General features: G+C 36.2%; 1 protein-coding gene across 1 annotated transcript in view; it reads right to left on the reverse strand.

Annotated features, from left to right (window-relative positions):
* Window positions 1-20,620, reverse strand: part of RAB1A (RAB1A, member RAS oncogene family) — a 47,903-nt gene extending 27,283 nt beyond the window's left edge. Inside the window, exon 1 of the mRNA XM_051975395.1 lies at window positions 20,168-20,620. Within this exon, the coding sequence (XP_051831355.1) occupies window positions 20,168-20,190 (23 nt within the window). The 5' untranslated portion in view covers window positions 20,191-20,620. The remainder of the gene's footprint in view (window positions 1-20,167) is intronic.
* Between the last annotated feature and the right edge of the window lie 6,235 nt (window positions 20,621-26,855).

A 26,855-nucleotide genomic window follows, 5' to 3' on the forward strand; every position in this document is an offset into this window, starting at 1 on the left:
AAGAAAACTAAGATACTTCTTCATACCTCAAGATTGGCTAAGATGACAGGAAAAGATAATGATAAATGTTGGAAGGAATGTGGAAAGACTGGGACACTGATACATTGCTGGTGGAGTTGTGAACTGATCCAATAATTGTGGAGAGCAATTTGGAAGTATGCCGAAAACGCTATAAACTGTGTATACCCTCCCCTTTTGATCCAGCAGTGTCTTTATTTCTACTGAGCTTATATCTCAAAGAAATCATAAAAAAGGGAAAAGGATCACCATATGCAAAAATGTTTGTAGCAGCTCTTTTTGTTGTGGCAAGAAACTAGAAACTGAATGGATGCCCATCAGTTGGAGAGTAGCTGAAGGTAATGTAATATTATGGTATATGAATGTAATGCAACATTACTGTTCTATAAGAAACGATCAGCAGGATGATTTCAGAGAGGCCTGGAAAGAATCGTACTAAGTGATGCTAAATGAAGTGAGTAGAACTAGGAGATCATTGTACATAGCAACAGCAAGATTATGTGATGATCAATTCTGATAGACTTGGCTCTTTTCAACAATTCAGGCTAATTTCAATAGACTTGTGATGGGGAGAGCCATCTGTAACCAGAGAGGACTGGGGGGGCAGAAAGGGAATCACAACATAGATGTTATATTGAAAATGTTGAAAACATTTTCATCTTTTGTGTTGCTTATTTACCTTTTTTTTCCTTTCTTGATCTAATTTTTCTTGTGCATAATAATAAATGTGGAAATATGTATGGAAGAACTGCACATGGTTAACCTATATTGGATTGCTGTCTAGGGGAGAGGTAGATAAGGTAGGTAGGTAGATAAGGAGAAAAATTTGGAATACAAGGTTTTGCAAGGGTGAACACGGTGAAAACTATCTTTAATGTATTTTGAAAAATAAGCTATCCGGATTTTTAAAAATTTGTAAATTGTTTTTTAAAAGCTGCCTTTATATTATCATTTGACTTCCAACAGTTCTCTCTGGAAACATATGGAAGTTGCTGCCAAGTCAGAAAATGTAAAATAACAAAATAACTTGATTAAATGATGTGATTTTTAAAAAATACAAAGCTGTCTATCAGTACATATTTTAGTATCACTTCTACAATTTATGTCTTAGGAAAAGAAAAGCAGCATGCAGAACGCTTAATTCTGGAATGTTCAAATTAAACAGATTTTGAGAGATTTTAATTAATTTACCTCACATATTAATCTTTTATAATTTTTTTATAAAAACCAGTAAACTCATAAATGTGGGGATAACTTCTAAATTCATCCAAATTAGCAATTTGTCTGAAATTAACAAGATTCAGTATATAAGGCACTGAGAAACTAAATAATTTATCACCATGACAACTATTATATATCAGAAGCATTTTGAAATCAGGTTCTCCCTAATTCTAAGGTCAACCTTCTAGTATACCATATTATCTTCTACTAACGTAGATAAATCATAGTTTCCAGTTTGATCCTAGATCTTTGAAAGCTATGCAGTATACAGGGAGGTCATCCAACACCAGGATGTAGCTTCAAGCATAAACTCAGCAATGGATTATTTTATGTTTTTATGCAACAGTCTATCTACTTTTTAATCATCAGAATGTTTACCACATAAGTAATAATTTTTCCAGTGATGATTCATAAAGAATGTGCCCAGAAGCATGAAGATTACAACATAACAGATCATAAAGTTACTAATGCTGTATTTAAAAGCCTAAAAGCAAGGGTTACTTAAAACGAAATTCTAGAGCAACAATTGTAAATTTATTTTTATGTGTAAACACAAGTGAATCAACTATTCCAATAGTTATTTATTTAAATTATAAATTTCATAATATAGAGTAGAGTATTATGAGGCTTATAAGACATACACAAAATAATTACAATATAGGAAGAGAGATAACAAAATGCAATATAAGATCTATAGAATAAGAATGAGAAAAATTAGATCAGTACTTAGAATTATATAACTGCAATTTTACTTATTCATTTATCAAATTATATTACTTGGCATTTCATTCAAAATATAGATCTTAGGTTCTTAACAAAATGTTAGTATTTTCTTATGCATGGCTAAAACCAAATACCTAATCTTGGGCAAGGAGAATAAGAGCTAAGTAAACAATCAATTCCAGAACCAGCAATTTCAAAGATATTCTGGTAGTAATTGACCAAGTATTGGATGAAGGAAGGTAGCAAATTTCCCTGATCTCATGCTTTCTCCCAGACACTGCCTACAGCAGCTATCAAAAGCAGAATCTAGAGCAGGAAACTAAGTTATTTGTCCAACCCTATATGTTTGAAAGACCATTGGGTGAAGGACCTTAAGACTTCAAATCTGGTCTCAGACACTTAACACTTCCTAGCTGTGTGACCCTAGGCAAGTCCCTTAACTCCAATTGCCTCAGGAAAAAAAAAAAAAAGAATTGCAGGTTTAGTCCATTCTGGATTATTTGTTATCTAAGGGAAGGGGAAGGAGGAGGAAGAGAAAAATTTGGAATACAAGATTTTTGCAAGAGTGAATGTCAAAAACTATCTTTGCATGTATTTTGAAAAATAAAAAAGCTATTATAAAACAATAACAACAAGAAGTTCTTTGACACCTTTCAATTAATCTCAATAAACACAAAGTGCTTTGAATCAAAGTCTGGTGGATAGACAAAAATGAAATAGTCTGGGTCAAAAAGAGTAATCTTTTGGGGTTGGAGAGGAGACATACAAATGAATACACAACAATTACAGAGGAGGGGTTATTCAAGAAAGGCTGTACTAAGAGGTGCTTAAATTGAACCTAAAAGGAAGACTAAGGATTCTAAGAGGCTACTTTGATGAGCTAACAGCTTTGGGGAAATGAAAAGAGGTAGATGGCTCTAAGAGTAATAATAGTCAAGTTAGATTATGGAGAGTTTGTGAAAGGAACTAGTGTGCAAGACTAGAAAGCTGAGTCAGAATCCAACTGCAGCTATGGAATTCACATTTTATCTTATAAGACCTGAAAGGGAAGGGGAAACAGGATTGACAGTTTTAAGGTGGGATAAGGGGTGTATGACATGGTTAACCAGTGCTTTTCAAAGATTCTGCAGATTTTAGGGAAGACAGAATGGGAAAATAAGAGACAGGAAGCTGGGAGCACAATTAAGAGGCTTTTACAATAGCTCAGTGGAAAAACAATAAGGACCTAAATTAAGGTGGTGCAGTGTAAGATGAACAAAGGAAGCCCAGGAAAGACAGGTTGGCTTACTAGAAGCTTCCCCAACCATGGCATTCTACCTCTAGCCACCAAAACCTCTAAAGCGCTCCAGGCTATTGAAGAGTCATGCCTATGGGAAACTTCCTCCAACTGCACAGTGATTAATGCTCTCTAGTTCATCAAATTATATTTATCTTTTAAAATGCTATTTCCTCCCAAACAGAACATGGAAATATTGCAGATAAAGAATAAATAAAAATCAGTGAATGATGAGGTAAAGGGAAGTAACTGGAAAGTTGACAGTGCTCTCAACAAAAATAAAGAAATTAGAGGAAAAATATGAATTGTCATACAATAGAATATACTGACTGGAATCAGAGGACCTGGATTCAAATACCAACTTTAAGCGTTACAACTAATGTGATCTTGTATTTAATGTGATCTTGTATTTATCCTTCCTCCTTTCAGAGCACCTCAATTTCCTTGAGTAAAATGAAGGACTAACTAGATGGCCTGTTAAGTTTCTTCTTACTCTAAATCTAGAGTCCTTTGAGTACTGTTTGGATTATGCTAAATTTAAGAATGAAGCATAGCTCCAAAATATGAACAAAATACATATAATTTATAAAAGCAATTAGGAGTGAATAGGTAGGTAAGACTCAGGAGGGAGGGTGTGTGTGTGTGTGTGTGTGTGTGTGTGTGTGGCACTAATATTTGACCCCATAGCAGATGAAATGATGAAATGAGTGGTGAGAAAAGGATTCTGGGCAAATGCCACTGATGGACAGAAAGATGCAATCTGGCAAAAAATACTTGAGGAATGGTCAGACAAGAAGAAAAAGCAAACAGCCCTGGTATGGAAGCAAGAGAAAAGAGGGAGGTCTATAGTACCAAAAGTTACATAAGTCAAACAAATGAGAAATTCCAAAAGACAAGCTCACTGGTAGTTTTAGAGAGGGGAGTTTCATTTGAGAGGCGGAGCTTAAATTAGACTTTAAAAGGCATTAAGTGAGTCACTGTTGGTAAGTTGGAGAAAGAAATATGGATAATTATAGGAGTTTGGCAGTGAAAGGAAGCCAGAGGTAATATATTAGCTTGAATGGATGTCAGTACCAAGTGAAGGATTCTTTTTAAAGTAAATTTTTATTGATACCTCTTGTTTTTACATCAAAGTAATTTTCAGATATTTATTCCTATCTCTTTTCTACAACCAAAGAAGCCTTCCTTTGTCCTTTAACAAGAGGCAGAAGTCAGCAGAACTAAGCTAACAGTACTAACCAGCTCTGATAGCGTATTCAATACAATATTCTGTACTATTTCCTCAATGCTCTACAAAAGGGAGAGAGAAGCTTCTTCCTTTCTTCTCTTGGACCAAGATTAATTGTTATAGTCACTGAGTGTTCAGTTTTGTTCTAAGGTTCATTTCATTTACATTATTGTAGTCATGGTGTGTTATTCTCCTGCTTCTGTTTATTTCATTCTTCATCGACTCATCTAAATCTTCCCATATTTTTCTGAATTTCTCATGTTTTATATGGAATTGGAGTTTTTTGTTTTGTTTTGTTTATCAATGATATTCCATTACTTTCATGAACTGCAATGTGTTCAGTCATCACCCAATCAATGGACATATATACTTTGCTGGCATTTTAATTTATTTATTTTTGCTACCACAGAAGTGCTATTAATAATATGGGATATATACAATGTTTTTTCTTTTATCACTGACCTCTTCGGTCAAATAAAGGTTTCTTTAAGGAAAGAGAAGAATGGATCATTTATATAGACAATGGGGTAAGAATGAGTAGATAAAAAAAGACAGGAAGAGAAGGAATAAATGATGACTATCAAAGGTACACATGATAGAGATTTGCTATGGCAACGAGAAGATATCTCCTCAATAAAAAAAGGATTGTAAAGGCTAACAGAAGTACAATATAACATTGAGAGCTTTCACAATTAAGAGACAATTAAAAATGCCACACAAAAAAAAATTGTAAATCAATCAACTAAAAGACCAAAAGTGATTGAAAAAACCATTCAAAATATCACAAAAAGATGTCCTCAGGTGAGTAAATCAGTTCCAAAGAAATGAAGCAAGCATTAAATGCTGATAAGAAATAAAGCTAGAAATATTGTTAAATAGAGGTATTGAAGGTTGACACCATGAAGCCCATACTAAAATACAGATTTACTATAATAAAAAAGAAAATTACAACTAACACTGTATAAAGTGTATAAAGTATAGATACTATTAGAGAAATACAGAAATGAATGTCAGATCTGGAAGATATATTCCAACCTACAGAAGGGAGATAGAAGGAAGGAAATAGCAAAGATAAGCACCATCTAATAAAATGGAAGTACAAATAAAAGATCCATAAAAAGTTAATATAAAATGAAATTTTTAAAGGGATTATTAAATTTAGGTTAATAACAGAAACAAGTATATAAATTTTCTTATAAAAATGCTGAACACAATCCTCACAAATCAGATAGTAAGAGATACTACGTGCTAAGCAATGAGGATACAAAAAAAGATGAGAAACAAAAATCATGGGTTTGAATTGAACATTAAAAATATTTAAAAGTAAAAAAAAATTTTTAGCAATGATTGTATCAAGAGTTTAATATCCAGAATTTATAACGAACATAAGATAAAATGCTTTCTACAATAGAGCAATAATCAAAGAATGTCAATCAATTTTTGAATGTGAAAATTAAAAATGATTATATAGATAGAAAAGTGCTTGAATTCCCTAATCAGAGAAGCATATATCAAGAGAAGCTCAAAATATAACCATAAAGTAACTAAAATAACAAAAGTAAGAAAAAAATTGAATGCAATGGTTATGGAGATTTACGAGAGAAAGAGAAATGATTATAAGTCACTGCTGGTGAAACTCTATATTGGTACAAGCATTTGAGAGTGGCCTAAAAATATGAGTAATAAAAGGCCCAGATCTGTAAATAAAAACTAAACCTGGAAAAGGTAGCCATCCAGGTTTCCCATCGCCCAAAAAATGACATTTAACCATCAACTGGAGATTCCTGAGAACACAATGACACTACTCAGAAAGGAAATTTTTTATCTGATATTTCAAAGTTTTCCAAGTATAAATCTGTTTTTATTAACCCTCCTATATGACCCTATGCAACTCCCAGAGGCTATTTCTGTCAAAAGTAAATGCACAGTACTTTATATGGTGGAACTGTGTCTACTGCAGGTTAATCTCTGGAATTAGTTATCCACTCAAAAGGTGGTCTAATCTAACCCAGAGATTAAACAACTGTAATGTACAAGATACTTAATATCTAAAGTTGAGGAGCAGCTTATCCCTAAGAAATTTATGATCTAATAAAGTTTTAAATAAGACCTGTACACAAATTGATATTCCTCCTCCTAAAATAAATTTACATTATAAACAAACTTCCCTGTAACATCATGAAATTTTATTAAGATTTTTCTCAACTAATTTATAAGAATTTATAACCAGCCTAAATTTTTGGGTTCTCCAACTTTACCTTGACCTTATTAGCCTCAATACTGATGGAGGTTATAAGAGGTTATGGAAACTGAGTCCTAGCTCTTTTTCCTTCCCTTTACTTCAAAAATCTTTTGATATCATCCCCCACTCTCTTTTTCCCAATAAATCTTAGAGGGGACAGACTATCCAGCAACAGAGTATAAAATGTTCCTCAATCTAAGAAACAAACAAAAAAATAAACTAAACCCTCCTATTTCTTCAAACTATAGTTTTATTCTTAATGGCTGGGTTCCCTTCCCTCATCTTTCTCAGCCAAAGTCCAACATAAGGCCTGAAATTACTGTCCTCCAACGTTACCAATGCTACCAAATTAACTGCCAAATTTCAAACCCCACTCTTTTTTAGACCTCTCTGCAGCTTTTAACATTTCCAATCATACCCTTTCCTTTTAAGAATCTCTTTTCTTTAGATTTTCATGATCGTTTCTTGGTTCTCCTTTTACTTGACCATTACTCATTTTCTTTTGCTCTTCCACACTTCATTCATCTAAAGCCCAATAACAATTAGTATCCCTTCCAAGGCTCTGCCATGGGTTCTATCATATTCTTTTATATTATTTTAATTAGTCATCTTTTCAGTTCCCATAAATTCAATTATCAACTCTTTCTCAAATCTATTTATCTCCCTGCCTCAAATTTCTTTCTTCCAATCCATCCTCCAGTCCTCTTGTCAAACTGATTTTCTGTTTCCAAGAAGCCAGTTCCCATCCAATCCCAATGTTGTTTGACTTTTAAAGCCCTTCATAACCTGGCCCATTCCACATTTTATAGTGTTCTTATGTTACTGCCATTCACACAACTCTATATTCCAGGAACTTTGGTCTCCTTGCAGTTCTTCCCATATGGCATTCCATCTCCTAGCTCCAGTCACTCCTTAATTCCTGGAATTCTTTCCCTTTTCAATTGCCTCCTAGTTTCCCTAGTTTCCTTCAAGTCTCAACTAAAATCCTACCTTCTCAAAAAAGCTTTTCTCACCTTACCTCTGACATTATGTCCAAATTATCTTTATATTTTCAATTCCCAGAGAACAAGTACTGCTTTTGCCTTTATATGCCAGTGCTTATAAACAGTGCCTGGCATATTGTTTAACTTGTTTACCTGATGACTTGACTTGTTTACACTTGCAATCTCCATTTTCTTTCCTCTCACTCTTCAACCTTCTGCAATTTGGTTCTTACATCAATCAAATGAAATTCTCTCTCCCAAGTTGCCAATGATCTTTTAATTGACAAATCTGATAGTCTTTATGCAATCTTCTTCCTTTTTTGATCTATTGCAGTGATGTCAAATTCAAAAACAAATAGGGCCCAATAATCCATACATAAGAATCCCTGCAAGTTACATACCAACAGTTTTGAAGTGTAAGTCATCTCTACTTTACAGTATTATCTCTACACTTTGCTGCATTTTTATTTTGTTAAATATTTCCCAATTATCCTTTAATCTGGTTTGGGACCTCCTGGGGAGTGTTGGTGGCTGTGTTTTACACCTCTGATTTACTGAATTTGATACCACTGATCACTCTTCTCCTCCTGGATATTTTCTCCTCTCTGTTTTCATAACACTTTTCCCTTTTTGAGTTATCCCTAACCCATTCTTGGCAGTTTTTTCAGGTTTTTTTGGATGCCTTTTAACATCAGTTTTCAGTTCTTTTCAGTTTTTTTTTGGTTGCCTTTTAACATCACCATTTCTCTCTCTTCTACCCAAAAACATTAGGGGAGGGAAGTAGTAAAACAAAACCCCATCAACTTTATCTGAAACCTCATTTCCTACTTTTATTAAGAAAAATAAAATTTAATATATTTTTACCATGTTTAACGTGGCAAAATCTAAGGGAGGGAATGGGGGAAAGGGGGGGATTGGAATACAAGGTTTTCCAAAGGTCAAAGTTGAAAAAACTATCCTTGCATATGTTTTGAAAATAAAAAAACTTCAATAAATAAAAAAATTAAAATTAAAATAAATGAATGAATAAAATGGAGGGAGGGAAAGGAAGGGAAGAAGGAAGAAAAAGAGCAAAGGAGGGAGGGAAGAAAGGAAGGAAGAAAAATCCAAGTTGTATTTTGTTAGCTCTCAAAAACTCCATTACTACATACTTCAAACTCTATCACCTTTTATATATTTTTTCCTCTGATCCAGCCTGAAGAGATGGTCCTTTTCACTATTAGAGTTAATCCTTACCTATTTAAACTTTTGATCTTACCTGTTTCAAGAGCCTTGTCTTTTTCATCATCCCTTCTCATCTACAATCTCTTCTAGCTACCAGATTTACCTGCTGCCTGAAAACATGCCTCATCTATCTTTTAAAATTTTCATTTTACCAAGTCAGCTCCTAAAACTCGTCTTTTCTCTCTTCTCCCTTCTTTCACTGACAAAAATCCTAAAATCATTTTACATTTACTTCTATTTCCTCACTCAACCCCATGAAGTTGGTATCCGATACTACCACTTGTCTAAAGCTTCTCCCTAAAAGATCACCAAAGGTTTCTTAAATGTTAAATCTTATGGTCTTTTTTCAAGAACTTCCTTTGATGTCTTGCAACTTTTAAATACAGATATAAATAACTACATAATCTCTTGACTGCTTTTTCTTCCCTTTGCTTCCATGAAATACTCTCTCTCTCTCCTCTGATATTACAGCTCCATCTCAACATCCCCTGCTAGATCACTGATTCCTCACTCTTATAAATGAGAACCAATCAAATGCACACTAGACTTTCTCCTCTAATTTTGCACTTGTTTCATCATTTCCTATGGGTTTAATCATTATCTCAATGAAGACAATTCCCAAATGTATGTCATCTAGATCTGAATTTCTTAGCAGAGGTCACGTCTTATATCTCCAGCTACATGCTAGATAAATCTGTAAGTACTAGCAATAGTATTCTCAGACTTACCATGTTCTTAAGAGAAATTGACAGTTTCCCCAAAAACAGGTTCATACTGAGAGGTAATACAGTATGGAAAAAATACTGAATTTGTGGAGAGATACAGATTCAAACCTTGTTTCTGATGATGATTAGTTGTTTATCTACAGACAAGTCCGTTAACTTCTCTAAATCAGATTCTTCTTCTGTAAAATGGGGACAGGAAATGATGTAGAATTTGTAGTTTAAGTAGGTGGGGCACAAAATTCAGGACAGAAAATATGAAATAGGCAGGTAAAACTGTATCAATTTACATTACACTTTTGAATTCCTAAAGAATACAAAACTGATTCAGTAAATACAACCCTACAGAATTATGAACCTCTAAAAATCTAAGCAGATCTAACAGTCAGATCTATGTAGGGATTGTTTGGAAAGGGAAAAAGTAGAAAAAAATAGTTAGCATTCTATCACAGTCCAAAAATAAAAATCAGTAATAAAGGCCTTATCATTGTGCTATCTTCAAAGAATACAAAACACAAATTTTTTTCATTTTTTTTTTTGTCTCCCCAATACCTAGGCACAGTAAGTGACACAAAATAGGCACTTACTGGAGGCAATGAGAATGGGAAGAAAGAAGAAGTTATAGAAAAAAGTGCAGGGTAGAATTAATATTAAAATAATCCCTACCATATCTCAGAGGTTAGGAGTAAAGTGTCCCATAATCTGAAAAAAAGTGCATAAAATCTTTTGGACCTCCATGCCAGGGAAGTCTGAATTTTTTTTTTTACAATGTTATGGGATGTTTAACAATATCTTATTGTAAAATTTGGGTTGTATTTCGTCATAGGATATATGTGGGTCAATGTGTTATCTCTACATTTCTAGCCATTGTGTATGGTCTGTTGGTTTTGGCATACTTTTCAAAAACTTAACATTTTACTTATTTAACTTCAAAAAAGGAAATATGCATAATTGTGAAATTAAAATAAGTATGCTATAAATACTTGTACATAGTATACAATTTTAAACATCTATTTCAAGCATTTCTGAGTTTCTAAACTTTTTTCTGTACAGTCTGGTGGTTTTCACATGTCATCTACTGCTTCCACAAAACTCTCCCCAAAATTCTAATTTAATTTTTTATGCCAATCCACAATATATTGAAATCTCAATAGGAAAATCATAATATAGGAAGGGATAACTATCATGGTAATTGGATAAGAAAAGTAAAGGGGAGAGGAAAGTATAAAGGTAACAAGATATTGAAGTTGAAAAGGTACAAATTGCAAAGTTTTAAAGTAAAGGTAAGACCTACAGAAATGATTCTTATAGCTTTATTTCATACCTAATGCATTGTCAAACAGACTATAAACATACAAGAGAAGAGTACACAAATGAACCTGAGAAATGTACAAAAGATAAATCTCCACATACTCCTAAATACTGCCTCAAATCAGTTTCTGAAATGCTCCTACTATTCCTTTCTCTATATATAACTGAAGGGTTAAGAAGTGCCTAGTAGCTAAATAAATTTTTGGACAAAAAAATTCTTTCTCCTCAAATCAAAACACTCAAACATAAATGAATTCTCTTCCTGGGAGGACTTTACATGACAAAATCAGCATATAAAGAATTATTAGTCAGCAAGAATAAATTTGTTGTTGGAGCTAAACAAACTTACACTTTTGTGCCTTCAGAAGGCAAGAAATTTCTTAAAAGTATACAAAATATGACTAACATATAAATATTTATATAAAAATTCCAATGATCCAAAAAATAAAGAATTAGCTAAAAACAAAGAGGCAATATCTACAACTTACTCTTTGAAATGTTTTCCAAGACATCTAATATAAAAATAATAATACTTAATATACCCATATGATAAAGAGTTTGGTGAATATATATATTCCATATTTAGAAAGTGGGCCTTTGGCTGCTCACAACTTGATATCAATACAGACAAACAGGATTTGCCAAAAGGCAAGGAAAATCTTGGGACGCTTTTGCTCAGCGAAAAACAAGAAAGGATGAGTATATGGAGAAAAAAACTACACTTGTTGGTAGCAGAAAATTGGTTCAATCTTTCTGGAAAGGAATCAGGTAATATGGTCACCAAACTATAAAACTTCATGCACACCGGTCCAATAATTGTATTTTGGATATTATATCCCAAAAGGGAGGAAAAAAATAAATCTGAGCAAAGATATTTATAACATCATTTGTTTACAATGAAAGAAAATCTGGAACTAATCCAAATGCCCAATACTAGAGGGGAAGAAATTATGCTATGTTAGTACGATGAAATAGTATATAGCTATTAAAATGACATATAAAGACTATGTTAATATAAAGAATTGTTTATAAGAAACTAAGTGGAAAGCTTCCAACATGGTTATATGTGTATGTAGTAGAGATGAGTATATATATATATATAACAAATATAAAAGAAATCTCAAATGATGTACAGCTTGGTAATAAATTATTCTTAGTTCATAATTTTTAAAGTAATTAAGCATGTAATTTACTAAAAAAAAAATTACAACCACAAAGTTATAAATATTTTATTCAGATACAGCAGCAAGACAACCTTTTTCATTCACTTTTTAGACTAATACTTTGTTGAAGAGGTAAAAATCAAAATTCCTTAGATTGTGATATTTTGGACTCACCTTCTTTATTAATATAGCTATAAATTCGAACTGTGTTTTAAAATGTCTTTCACCCCCAAATTTTATCTATTTAAATGCAAATAAGATCTGAGATAGTGAAAGCCTCAAGGTACAACAAAGCACTTTACTTTTTGTATTATCTCAACAATGCAGTGAGGTAAGAACTCATTTTAGAGATGAGGCTTTCTTAGAGAGTTGCCTGTGTAACATCTATTAAGTGCCAGAGGCAAGATTTTGAAGCCACAGTGCTGACAAAAAAAATTGCAATGCAACCCTAAATGTAGAGCAGCAATTTTGTCTTACAGTATTGTTGATTCCATGCTCTCTGGGATAATATTCCATTAACCTTGCCAACTCTTTCATTTTTCTCTCCTTCAGTCTAGAAAATGCCAGGAAATATTTTCTAGTTTTAAAAAAACAAAACCGAGAGTACTTCCCTCTCCCAAAAAATTTGACTCCGCTTGCTTCTCTGATTACCTCTCAATTTGATGCTCAACTTCCATATTACTGACAAGTCCTAATAAAATCACTATATATAAGGCATTATGACACAGAGACCTTTAGGAATCATCTATTCCAATCCTCTCACTTTACAAATAAGGAAACTGAGGTATAGAGCTCTAACAAACCAAAGTCACAAGGCTATTAAGTAGCACAGTTGTTTCTTTGGACAGAAGACTTGAGGTAAAAAAAAAAACAAAAACCTCAAGACCTTTAAGAGCTGTATGGCCTTGGCTAAGTCACTTAAATCCATCTGCTTTGTTTTCTTTAACTATTACTGTAAGACAATAATAGCACCTACCTCCCAGGGTTTTTGTGAAGAGAAAAATGAGATAATATATGTAAAATAAGCAAAAACTTAGCACAGATTGTACTCATCTTCTCATTTTATAGATGAGGAAATGATGGGCTGGATAGTTGAGACTGATTAAGGACACATGGATATTAAACACACACTACTGTGTGTGTGTGTGTGTGTGTGTTTTGAGTTTTTTGCTGAGGGCAATTGGGGTTAAGTGATTTGCCCAGAATCACAAAGGTAGGGAATGTTAAGTGCCTGAGGTCATATTTGAATTCAGGTCCTCCAGACTTCAGGGCTGCTACTCTATCCTCTGCGCCATCTAGCTGCCCCCTTGTGTATATTTTTTTTCCCTATCAATACACCCAGTTTTAATTATGTACATAGGTTTACCAAGAGCAAAGTTGATAATAATGCAAAGAAATGTCATGCAATTTATTGAAATTAATAACACATTTTCTTTATTCCCTGAGGTAGCAAAGTTCCCTTAAGTATTAGTGAGTCAATGAAACTTGAGGGGAATACCACATTCTTTAGCCCCTAAGGAGAGGCATCCAGAATTTCAGAAACCTGTTGTGTCAACTAATATTTATTGTCTACTTAACAGTTTATAAAGCACTTCCATCTGATATTCAAAAAGACTGAGTAAGAGAAGTGCTACTATCCTCATTTTGCAGATGTGGAAACTGAGGCTCAGAGGTTAAATGATTTCCAGACTCAAAATTCATAGTATGCAATCAAGTAAGTCCAGCAACACTAAAATTTATAAAATTAAATTTAAAGTCTTCTAGAAACTATTTAGTGCTATGATACATTTGTAATAAAGTCTGAATATAGGTAAGTATAAATTTGCAAGGTGTTCTGTAGAATATAATCAATGAAATAAAACTATTAAAAAAAAAGTCCAACTTAGGTAAGCAGCCTCCTTATCTAAAAAAGTAAAGAGCACTAAACTAAAATGACTTTTGAGTTGCGATGGTTCCCTTTTGTTGCAAGGTTGAATGGTTGTGGAACAAAACAAAACTAAGTGGTACTAACAAGGTTATAATCATGATCTTGGCTTTTCATTAGCTCCAAATTATTTAAAACAAACAAACAAACAAACAAAAAAATCTAAATTTAAAAAAAAAAAACTTTGAAATTCCCACATTTTCCACAGCCTACCTATTCAAATACTTAAAATATTGTAATCAACACACTCACTCTGCCCCCCCCCCAATAATTTTTGGATACATCATCTTCTACCAATATTTCAGAAATCAAAGACTGAAAGTCATTGTTCCTCCTCCCAACATGGCCAGGCTCTACTCCAGATATCAAAGGAGAAATCTTGACCCCACCTTCTACAGGAAAGCAATGAAAAAAGTCTTACCACACCTCTTAAACCTCCTCCCCCTTCTTCTCCCCAGCACAACAAAAAAATGGGCATTTCTCCTGTATCTTTTATTAAAATTACAAGTACTGTTTAGCCAAATTGTGAAAAGTTGATAAGCCAAACCACTAAAATGGTGGGGTAGCGATTATTAACTCATACTCATACACACCCATTCTGGCTTTTATTCCAGCTTTACAATGGCATTTAAAAGTTCAGGAAAAAAATCTGTGTCCTAACACTTTAAAAACATTTAATTATTGAAGTATATTTTTTCAAGGTATTAAAACTTGGAGGGCAAGACAAGTCAATAATAACAAAGGCAAGGAAAAAAACCCTAATATTTGTCCTCAGAAGTTATTTAATTTCTACCACTGAAAATAAAAGAATAAAGGCAATTTAAAAATATATATTGATAGACATATCAGAAAAAAATATAAGCCAAGATAAGTTAAATATTAGAAAAAAGTTGTAAAACAAAATTAATTAAAAGATTTTTGAGATGATATAAGCAAAATGACAAATTAAAATATATATTTAGTGTAGTTTCTTTCAGAATAAAGGAACAAAATGTCTCAAAAAAAAAAAAAGTCTTCAAAAGCTTTAACTATTCAGGATTGCTTTGTGTCCACTTGAGAAGTCTGGTAAAATTTTAAAATAGTAACTAAATTTAAATACATGAATTCCAAAGATCTCTTGTTCACAAAATATCCTGATAATGAAATGGTCAAAAAGATTTCAACAACTTTTTCTGTACAACTAGATAATAAGTTAAACAATTTTAAAAGTACAACAATAAAACCAAACAGGTCTCGTGTTAAGGTCCTTTCCAGCTCAAACATTCCAATATTCAACTTGTCTTTAAAATGAACTAATAAAAAAAGGGAGAAAATGAGTTCATCAGAGATGCTGTTTTAAATACAAATAGATGTTTTGTTTTAAATACAAAATTCTCTCTTAAATTCCAGCAATCAGCTGAAAACAGTATTTAAATCTTAAGAGTAAGGTAGACCATATATGTAAAAAGTATGTTTCTCTAATCTTCTATTAAAGAAACTTCATTGCTCAGAATTATAACTAGTGAACCTACAGTCATTAAGAAGTCATAGGTTGTTTTTGCTCCTTCAGTCTACAGACACACAATGTCTTCTTTCACTATCAGGTTTTTGGAAGAAATGGTTAATATTTGGAGTTTTTTTAATTTTCATAAACAAATTAAATGGCAGAGATTTACTATGAAATCTGGCGATTATTAAAAAGGTCAAATGCCCTTCAAAATCTGCTATGGCTGAGAAAGCAAAGTCCAAAAGTTAGTTTTAAGACTTCAAAATACTAAGACTTTGGAGACATGGCATTTTAAAAGGTCAACAAATATTGCTATTAAAAAAAAAAAGACTCAAATTGATGACTTAAATTTTATGAAATCTGTGAAAAACACTATAATCAACTACAATTCTCACTATTAAAAAAACAACAAAAAAGAGTGAATTCCTAAGATAATGTTTTAAATATCTTTAAGAAAGTAGACATCTAATGTTTTGATTTTCAACAATACTATCATAGCTACTTTGTAAAGCTTTCTGGTTTGACATCATTAAATACTTAATATAACCAGAATCCCCACCCCATAAGTATGCCAGAAAAATACTGCTTTAATCCCTTCTATTCCTTATTTCCCTATATTTTGAAATTTAGTTAACTCAGTACCTAGTCCTAGTTTGTAGTACACTGTATTTCAAATTCTAACAAACATTCATCTCAAAATAGCCAGGTTACTAAGGAGAAAAGAGTAAAAACAACCTTAAAAGTTATCTATTATTGTTATTAGCAACGATAAGAGCTAACATTTATATAATACCTATTATGTTCCAGGCACTATGCTAAGCACTTTATAAATATTATCTCATTTGATTCTCACAACTACTCTAAGAGATTGGTTTATTATGTTCTCATTTTACAGATGAGGAAACTGAGGTAAACACAATTATAAGTAACTTTCCCACAGCAACCAAGCAAGAGTGTGTCTGAGTCTAGTTTTAAATTTTACTATTACTAATGTCAAGTTTTACAATTTACAAAGTAAAAAAGATAATGACAAAGTTGCTATAGGCAATCTCTTTCATATTAACTAATATGAAAGCCAACTCCCCCCCCCCCTGCAAAAAACACCCCACCCCTCAAAATTGTACATAACAGTCCATTCTAATCATAGGCCTCATCTCCTACCTACCCTATTTTTTTTTAAATTAAATTCAGTAGCAGCATTGAAAATCGAAGAAAAAATCTTCAAAAAGAATAACTCATTTTGGATTATAATGAATTTATCAAAATAACTTGCTTTTAAGTTATTATAGTATTATTAAGAAATATGAAGTACATCCCTAATTTTTGAGATTGTCACACCACAGAACACCCCTTTTATCAATGACAAAGTATGAAAAGTTGGCTGGATAGACATCCAATCTACCTAGAATCCAAAGCACAACTTTCCTATGCAAAAAATTAGCTTTATAAGGAGAGCTGCAAGAACCTGAAACAATCTAATCCACCAGCCTTCCCTCTCTTATAAAGATGAGCTATCAGAAATCCAGAAAGGTTATGTACTTGACCTAAGCCAGAGTTAGTGGCATACACAGATCTGTATAAGCCCAGTGGTCAGTTCTATTTTATCTTTCACCAGGAGTTGGCTTTTAAAAAAGGGACATTTTTGATTCTTTCAAAGGTTTCTCTATATTAGTAATTCCCTAAATTAGTAATGTGAATGACAATTTATCAATTTGAAGCAAATATTTTTAAGTATATAAATAAAAATATTTGGATACAAATTTGCAGAACATTTGTTATAAATAATATTTATCCTCAAATATAGTATGAGTTTAAATTAGAAAAAGAAACCTCAAAATTCAAGCAAGGTGCTTTGCTAAGACTGACTTTTCAAATCGGGTGGCTGACAAATTACTGTTCTTTTCCAATAAATGCTATGTCATGTAATTTTCCCCATCTGCTCAAAGATTTACAAAAACTTCCTCTTTTCAAATTCCCTTCTACTTCAACTAGACCCACTATCAGACAATCTAAAAGCAAGCAGAGGTCTAACTTCTGTACTAGGGTGGAACTATTAAAAAACAGTTATCACACAACAAAGCTATCCTTATAGGACTTGTTTCTTTAACTTCAATAAAAAGCCAATGTGCATGTAGACACATTTCATACCACATTTACTAATTTTAGTCACAAAAATCTGAAACTCACTTTAGAAACACTGGCCCTCCTCCTTTCCAGTCTGCCCAACAATGTTCCCCTTGCCTTGCATATGTCCTTTCCTTTCTTTTCTGCTTATCTGAGTCCTACCATTCCTTCAAAAAGGACCAGTTCAAGTGGCTCCTCTTAGTCTTCTCCAGACACTATGATGATCTCTTCCTTCCTATGCAGCACTCATATAAGCTGTTATAAATTACAATGTAAGATAGTAAGTACATCTCTAGTTTCCAATTAAAACTGCAAAATTCCTAAAGGCTGACTCTATGCCGTATTTTTATTTTTGTTCACAACTCAAATACCTTATGAACAATGATCAAATTTGGAATGGCAACTCTCCATGGCAGAATTATCTATGGAAGTTTTCCTAAGCAAACTATAGAAACCTTGATTTCAAAATAATCATAATAAATAACAATAATCCTACAGTTTTCAAAGTACTCAAACCAAACCTGTGGAGTGGGTTAAGCAGATATTATTACCCCTTTTTTACAATGAGAAAATAAATTTTAAAAATGTGACTTGCCCTGATCTAACATATGATTATGATGACATGGTAGTTTCCTATACTATCTTTAACCAAACTGAGTCTGTGTAAGAAGTTGCCTCAGCAGCAGGACCACCAACTTCTAAAGTAACAGCAAATCAGTGTTTTTGACTGTTGCCAAGAAACTGCTGAGGAGTAGTTAGGGACACCAGTCAACTCTGCAACTTTGTTTTCTTGGGCCCCTTTTCCTATAACTTTGTAAGGAAAGTTGAAACTGCAAGACTGCAAATAAATCATAGTAACATTAGCTACATCTTCAAATATGCAGAATTCTAATCAAATATAATGCCTTCTCTGCAATTTAGTACAAACAAAAGGAAACATTTCAGTACCAAACCACAGTGTTACAAAACCTGCAGTCAGAATGCATTTTGCAAGAGCCATGTGACACACACATGACTGTCAGCTAAACTGATGGGTGGACCAGAGGGGAAGGGGGTAGGGGTTCAGGGACATTTAACAGCAACTAAATTCAAATTTTAGAAAAACATTCTTTAGTCAGGCTTTAGAAAAACCTGTCAACAGTTAATCTTTCCTTTTAACATACCTGTTTATTTAAAAAGTATCCACTTCAATCACCTCATTACTATTTGAGTAATTTTACATGTACTCAAGGAAGAAAATGGGGGGAGGGGGAATAGGAAAGCCAGAAAGAAAAGTGAATTCAAGTTACTAGGAAAGGTGCCAGGTATGCAACATCTGTTGTCGCTGCTTTCCGATTAAGCAAGAAAAAGAAATGCATTAACTTTTTATGACACGTCATGAAACCTCATTCCTTATCTGCAAGCATTCAGTTAAGGTAATCCAAAACTTGCACATCTACGAAAGATCCCCCCAGTTTCTCTGTCTACTATGACTTTAAGGATAAGAATAGGGACAAGACCTGCAATTTCAGTGGTATTCGAAACGCTTAGGTGAAGAAACTCGCTCTACCCTCTCTTCAGCAACTGAAGTGTCTCAGAGTGTGGCCTACAAGCCCCGGCAGGGGTTAAGTGATTTGCCTAGGGACACAAGGGTCAGTTTTTTTGGTCAGAGATGGGCATTGAACCCAAGTTTTCCAAGCTTGGACATCAGCTCTCCATCACACACTGTGACAGGTTACTAGACTAGGTTCGTTTTAATTTGGTAATGCTGGGTTGGTGCATTCGATTCTGACCGACAGAAAACAGTGTTTTGGAGGGCGAGGCAGTCATTCTAGCCCAAACGACCCGGTACTTAGAACAAGAGGACTGGCTTTGCCGGCTCTACTCCAAGAAAGAAAACTCGGGGAAGGAAGTTCATTTCAGAAGTCACTCGGCACCCCGGCCCTTCTTCGCCCCTCTCCCCGAGGAGCGTCCGTGCTCACCTGCAGCCCGGCGGGGCCCCGAGGAAGGGGGGCAAAACAAGCTTGGGAGGAGAGCCGTTCCCCTCTCCCAGTCACCCTGCCCCTCCAGCACGAGTAGGGCCAAAGGCCGGCTCTGACAGCACATCATCCCGGCCCACGGAAGTGACAGTGCCCTGAGAAGGGAACTCCTAGTCTGGCCCTCCGAGGCAGTCTCTCTCAACCCCCCTCCCCCGCTTCCCGGGCCTGCTTCAGGGAGCCTCCATTTCACCGGACCCCGCCCCCCCCACCTGGGTCCTGCGGCTCCCTCTCAGCCGCACCCCCCTCTGCCGTCAGACAATGGAGCCTGCCTGGCCCGGCTCGGCCCGGCTCAGAGTGGCGGCCTCGCTGGGCTGAGCGCCGGCCGCCTACAGCTCAGCTCGGCCCGGCTCGACTCGGCTCGGCCCGGCCCAGCCCGGCCCGGCCCGGCTCAGTATCTCCTGGCCTGGGCTCCGCGGTCCTCCTCTTCCTCTTCCTGCCCGGTGCCCGCCCCTCACCGTTCAGGCCCGGCCTCGTTCTCGGTCCCGCTCCCAGCCCCTTACTCACTATTCGGGATTCATGCTGGACATGTCACTGCAGCTGCTGCCGCCGCCGCCGCCGCCACCTCCGCCCTTGGTACTACTGCTACTACCGCCGCTGCCGCCTTGATTCTCCGCGCCCGGAACCGACGAAAAGGAATGAGAAAATCCGTTCCGGGAGCGCAAACGTCTTCCCCCCTCCGCACCCAGTGAACACAATCAGCTGCTACTGCCGTCGCCGCCGCCGCTACCGCCGCTCGGCTCTCGCTTCCACCCAAAATGGCCGCCGCCGAACCAGGAAATAGGGAAGCCTCAGACCGAAGGGCCTTTACACAGCCCAGAGGGCGGCCGCACCGCACTGCATGCCGGGCAAGATAGTCCAGGCGCGTGCCTGGAGGCCCCGCAGCCAGATGGTTTGGCAAAGGGGCTGGGACTCGCTTTCCCGACGAGCCCGGCGCCCTGGGCGCATGCGCATTGAGGGAGCTGTTGACCACCCCACTTTACTCCACTTCTCCCCCCCTTTCCTCTCCCCTCCCGACCGTCTCTCGGGAGAAGGCTCCGCTCTGACTCCCCCTAGCGGATTGGCTAAAACTGAGCGGCCTCGGTGATGTCATCAGTGAAACGTGGCAGCTGGGCGAGTCAGCGACCTAAAGGGGAGGGGGAGGTGTCAAAGGAGGGGCTGAATTGCGGGAGAGGGGTGGGGCGAGAAGCGAGGGGCGGGGAAGGGGAAGAGAGAAAGGGGCCGGGAGGAAGGAAGAAAAGGGAAGGGTCCAGCTGGATAGGAAACCCTGAGGGGAGGAAGCGCAGAAAGACGACTGGGTGGGAAGCCGCCCTGAGCCGTTTCACTTTAGTGCCTTAATTCCACGAATAGAAGATCCCTAGAAAAAGACTTTGAAAGAGCCTAGTAGCAAAGGCAGTGCCTCCGATGTCTCCGCTACACCTGTTGGAACTCTGGAATTGTGTTCGCGTGTCCAACCGCAGTCTTCCTGACTTCTCTCTCTCCTTCGCCCCCTCCCCCGCCTCCAAACACACATGCACCCCCAGACACACACATACATACATTCTCTCTCTCACATACTTTCAAGTCTCCTAATTAGCCCTTCGGCCTCTTCTAGTCCGATTTATCTTGTTGGTAACCAGGCTGTCAGCAACCTAACTGAAGTCACTACTATAAACTGGGTGACCTTGAGTCAGGCATTGAGCCTCAGTTTTCCTTACCTGTAAAATGGGGAATATTTTCCCCTCTGGGTTGATGTGAGGTAACTCTGTAAACCTTAAAAACCTATGAACTGTAGTCTTTAAAGATCAAACTTAAAATTTTTAAGTTATATATGTGACATACATATATTTTTTTTATATTTCCACATTGGCCATGTCCTTTAAAGAAAATTGCCCTATTTTGCACTCTGATTTTTTTTTTTTTTTTATATTCTGAAACCTCTTTATCAGGATGTGGGTAGCAGGTTTCATCATTACTCCTATGGAATGGTGGTGAGTTATTATGCTGATAAGAGTGCCTGGTTGTTTCTCCACCCTCATTTAGCAATACATGAGACAAGTGCTTGCCTTTACCATTTTGCTATCTCTATCATTGTACAAATTGTTCTGTTTTGGCTCACTTCATTTGGCATTAGTTTAGACAAGTCTACCCAGGTTTCTTGTGAAAACATCCCCTTAAACACTAATTGCAGCACAATAGTATTCCATCACATACAATAATTTCTTCATCCATTCCCCAATTTATGGACACCTCTTCAGATTCCCATGTTTTACCACCTCAAAAGAGCTCTAAGTATTTTTGTACAAATTTAAAGGTTTAGCTTAAGATTATTTCTTTCCTTGATCTATCCTCCTTCCAATTTTCCCTTTCTACTTCTCTTTCCCTCCTCCACTGAATGAAATATATTTCTGAAAACAGGTGTGTGTGTATATATATATATATATATATTCTTCCTTCACTTAATCAATTCAGATGACAATGAGTTTGAAATGTGAAATGCTCTCCCCACCTGTCTTGTTTATATAGTTGTCTATTGGTTCACTCTTAATTATGTCAGATTATTTTCCCTAATCTTCCTTCTCTATCACTATTCCTCTTCCGCTCTCTCTCCCCATTTTTCTCTTAGGATCAAGAGGTTGCAGAACTGCTTCTTGGTTTCATCTAATTAGATTCCCTTTATGAAAACTGATAATAAGGTCCAGAAGGTATACATATGTCATCTCTCTATAATAGAATGTGAAAGTTAAATCTAATCTTTGTTTAGGCAATTATCATTTTTTCATATTTACTTATTTATGTTTCTTTCTGTTTAAGTTTCTATACAGCTTTAATCTTTTCACCAGAAATATTTAGAAATCCTTTATTTCATTAAAAGCCCATTTCCCCCTTGTTGCATTATGTGCATTTTGCTGGGTACATTCTTAATCTGTAAGCCCATATTCTTTACCACTTGAAACATATTTCAAGATTTCCATTCCTTTCTAGTGGTAAGTGCTAAATTCTATGTGATCTTGACCGTGGCTCATTAATATTTGAAATCTTGCTTGCTGTATTTTTTCTTTGACTTGGAAACTTTGGATTTGGGCTATGATGTATCTGGGAAATTTCATTTTGGAATTTATTTTAAAAGGGCACTGGTACATTCTTTTTATTCTACTTTGCCTTCTTCTATAAGATCTGGACACTTTCCTTTTTATTTTTTATTTTTTGATCATGGTGTTCAAATAGTCCAAAGATTATTCAGTTTTTTTTCCTCCATCTGTTTTGTACATGAGTTGTTACTTTGGGACACTTTCCATTTTCTTCCATTTTTCAACCTTTTGATTTTGTTTTAGTATCTCTTGTTGTTTCATGGAACTAATGGTTTCTATTTGATTTATTCTATTTTTCAGGAAATTTGCTGCTTGGCCAAGGTTTTATGCTGCTTGTCCCAAACTGTTCATTCCCTTTCCAATCTAGCCTTCCTTTCATAGCTCTCATTTCTTTTCCATTTTTTCCTTCAAGCTCTTTCATTTCACTAATAAAATTATTCACATTCTCGCTTTCATCTTGCCTAATCTTTTCCAGAAATCCAAGTTAAGTTTTTGCCCAACTTGTGTTTTTTTTCCTGTGGTATTACTTATAGATGTTTTGGAATCATTCTCCTCTTTTGCATTTTTTATCTTGTGTCCCTGCCAACATAATAGCTCATTCTAGTGGAGTTTATTTCTTCTAGTTTTTTGTTTTATTTATTTTTCTTAGGTGGTGCAGGAGAGAGAGCACCTACATCTGGAGTTAGGAAGATTTAAGTTCAAATCCAACTCAGACATTTACTAGCTGTGTGACCCTGGAGGTAAGTCACAACCTGTCTCTCCTCATCTGTAAAATGGAGATATTAATAATAACTGATCTCCCAGGATTGTTGAGGATTGAATGAGATAATAGTTGTAAAATATATAGTAACTTTTCTATAAATGTTAGTTACTATTGTTTGACCATTCTTCCAACCTGTTTCTGGCTTTGTATTTAATATTAGTTAATCTCCATGCCACTTTTTGAGGAAAGATCTAGATTAAACCTGTTGCTGCTTAGTAAGTCTTGTGTAAGTCTAGGCTCTCAGGCAAAAGCTGGGGAGCTGCAATCTTTGATGTTCCCAAAGTGGTCTGAACCAGCACAAAGTCTGATGGCTGCCTTCTGGGTCTTAACTCTGCAAATACCTGAGATGGGTTTGGGTCAGAGAGCAATAGAGTGATACTGAACTCAGCCCCAATCAACTAGATAGGAAATTTTGCTGGTTCAGAGTAAAACAACTGTTGGCTCCCTTTGGCTTGGAATTTCTCCCCTGATTATTCATCTGTAGGCTGGGCTGTGGTGCTAGAACTGAGATCCCCATTCTGCTCCTGGGGTCTGAGCCAACCTCCTGCTTCTGAACTTGTTTCTTTCTCAGTATATCATCAGGGACTTTCCCGATGCAGCAACATTCCCCTTTGTGTAGGACTATAATCCAGAACTGCATAATGGGCAACAAAGATTTCAGTTAGCACCTGTTCCCATCACACTACCCCAGTGTAGATTAGGAGTGCCTATCCTAGGTCTAGGATCCCGGCCTCCCCTGGGGCACAACCTTGGATGCTACAGAACTCTGTCAAAGTGTTCCAGCCCCAGCTCCATCCCCTCTATCAGAAGACAGTGTCTCCTTATGTCAACTTGGGTCAAACAAAGGATTCACCTTGATTTTTTCTGTCTTTTCCTCATCAGGATTCAGTCTGGTGCATTTGTAGTTTGATTTGGAGGAGTTTTGTGGATGGGAACTTGGTACCAACTTGGCTTGGACTACTTAGTCCTTTACCACGTTGGCTCCACCATGCCTGAATTTAGAGAATAATTCAAGAGCCTCTGAAAGATGGCCCAACTTTTTTCCCCTCAACTTTATCCCTCTCTGAAGGAATTCTTTTTTTCAACCAGTCTGAGTATGCCTTACTCCTTCCAGGCTTCTGAGCCTTTATTCACTAATTCTCACAGCTATTCCTTCCTCTAATTCCTATCCGCTTTTCTACCTCCTCCTTGAAGACTTCCCTAGCTTCTATAGCTTATTGATATATCCTCTATATAGCTAAAGAAAGCATCAGTTGTATGTACCATCCAAGAGGCACTTTACAATACAGGATGTCCCCAAGGTCTTAGTGAAGTTTAAAGCTTTACTAACCTCTCTAGAATCTGCCAAGTAAGGAGAGAATTGCCTACTATGAGAGGGGGGAAGGAAATAAACATTTATTAAGCACCTATTACCTATCAGGCATCTTGTTAAGTGTGTTTTACAAACATTATTTTATTTGTTCCTCCCAACAACCTGCCAACGTAGATGTTATTATTAACTCATTTTATAGCTGAAGAAACTGAAACAGACAGAGGTTAATTGACTTGTTCGGATTCATGTCTTCCTGACTCCAAGGCCAGTGCTATCACCTAGCTGCTTAGTCCCTGGCTTCATGAACCCATCATTTAGCCTTTTCCTCCTAGTGCCTTGTGTGACTCCTGCAACTCTACCAAGCCCCCCATCTGAGCCCGTCCCCACTCTGATACCTCCCTCCTCTCACTGATTAACAAATTTCCCTTTTTCTGACTATGAACCTGCAGCTATTTGTTATAAGTTCCCAACCACTGTGTGTTCCAATTTTTTCAAATCCATTCTGACTGTTCCCCATTTAGGTGACACAGTAAATAGAAAGCTAGGCCTGGAGTCATCTTCCTGAGTTCAAATTTGACCTCAGACACTTAATAGCTATATGATCCTGGACAAGTCACTTACCGTGTCTGTCCCAGTTTTCTCTTCTAGGAAACAGAAATATTAATATCACCTATCTCCCAAGGTCATTGTGAGGATCAAATGAGATAATAATTGTAAAGCATTTAATACAGTGCCTGAGACAGAGAGCTCTAGAATATTATTACTTTTATTTTTTCCATTACCTGCAATCCAACCATCCCTGCACCCTTCAACTGTGTTTTTTGGAATGTCTACTCCAAAGGTAACAACTTACTTTCATTTTAAACACTTTCCTTTCTTACTCCTTTGGTCTACAGGAATTTATTGAGATCTGGCAGCTTCTCTGGCCTCCCTTTACATGCCAGTTGCCCTTTCATTTATATCCAACTAATCATGGTAGGTAAATTAGAATAGTCCTTTTTCCCTTTTGCCACTAGGCTCCCCATCCATCACTGAGTAAACCTCTCCTTTGAGGTTTATCGAATGTGTATTTACTACCCAATCCAGATTCTGGTAGTTATTACCAGCTTCAAGGATACCATCCTTTTGCTCAATGAAATCAATGCCTGAATCTTTTGTTTGTCTCTGTCTGTGTTTCTGTCTCTATGGCTGTTTCTGTCTCTATCTCTGTCTCGGTCTTTGTCTTTCTCTTTCTTTCATTCATCTCTATCTCTCTGCCTGTTTCTCTATCTCTGTCTCTGTCTCTTTCTTTCTGTGTCTCTGTCTCTGTCTCTGAATCTCTTTTCCAGCTGCTAACCTCACACTAACAGAATTCAAGACACACTGTGATATTCCCCAAACACCCTAACTCTTCAGTTCCTTAAATGAATGAGCACATTTCTCAGGGCTTACTTCTCTACCCACCTCAACAACATACATAAGTGGTCCTGTTCTTGATTTTGCCATCTCTCACATTTATTCTGCTTCTGTGTTCATGAGCTCTGAAATTCCTTCATTTGATCACAGCCTATAGTCATTTCATCTCTTCCTCTGCCTTCTAATCCCTAATTTTGTTTTTTGTCCTCATCCAACTTTTAATCTTTCCACTCCTCAGTCTTTTTCCATGCCTATTGCTCCCTACACTGACTATATTCTCTTATTTTCCAATCTTGATCCCTTGGTGAACCAGTTCAATTCCTCCCTCCAAAGGCCCCTGCCTCCTTATTCTAATGAAGATCTTGTCCAGCCAGCCTCTAGTTTTGAATTACTCTCACCATTTAATGCCTTTTCTCTTCCTTTTGTGCTGACAAATTAAACCGGAGGAAAATCATGAAACTGTACCAATTGAATTCACTATAAATTTATGTTCAAAATCTCAGTTGGGCCTTTTTTTGCCTCAGCAAGATAATACTTTTACACTTCTTAATTAATTTACCATCCCACTCAAAACAGACTTTCCTAAACCTTTTCTATCTCCTCAAGCTTATTAAGCCTCAAGCCGACTACTATCAAGGCTCAAGCCAGCAAAAA

The sequence above is a fragment of the Antechinus flavipes genome, chromosome 2, assembly GCF_016432865.1.
Source record: "Antechinus flavipes isolate AdamAnt ecotype Samford, QLD, Australia chromosome 2, AdamAnt_v2, whole genome shotgun sequence".
NCBI lineage: Eukaryota > Metazoa > Chordata > Mammalia > Dasyuromorphia > Dasyuridae > Antechinus > Antechinus flavipes.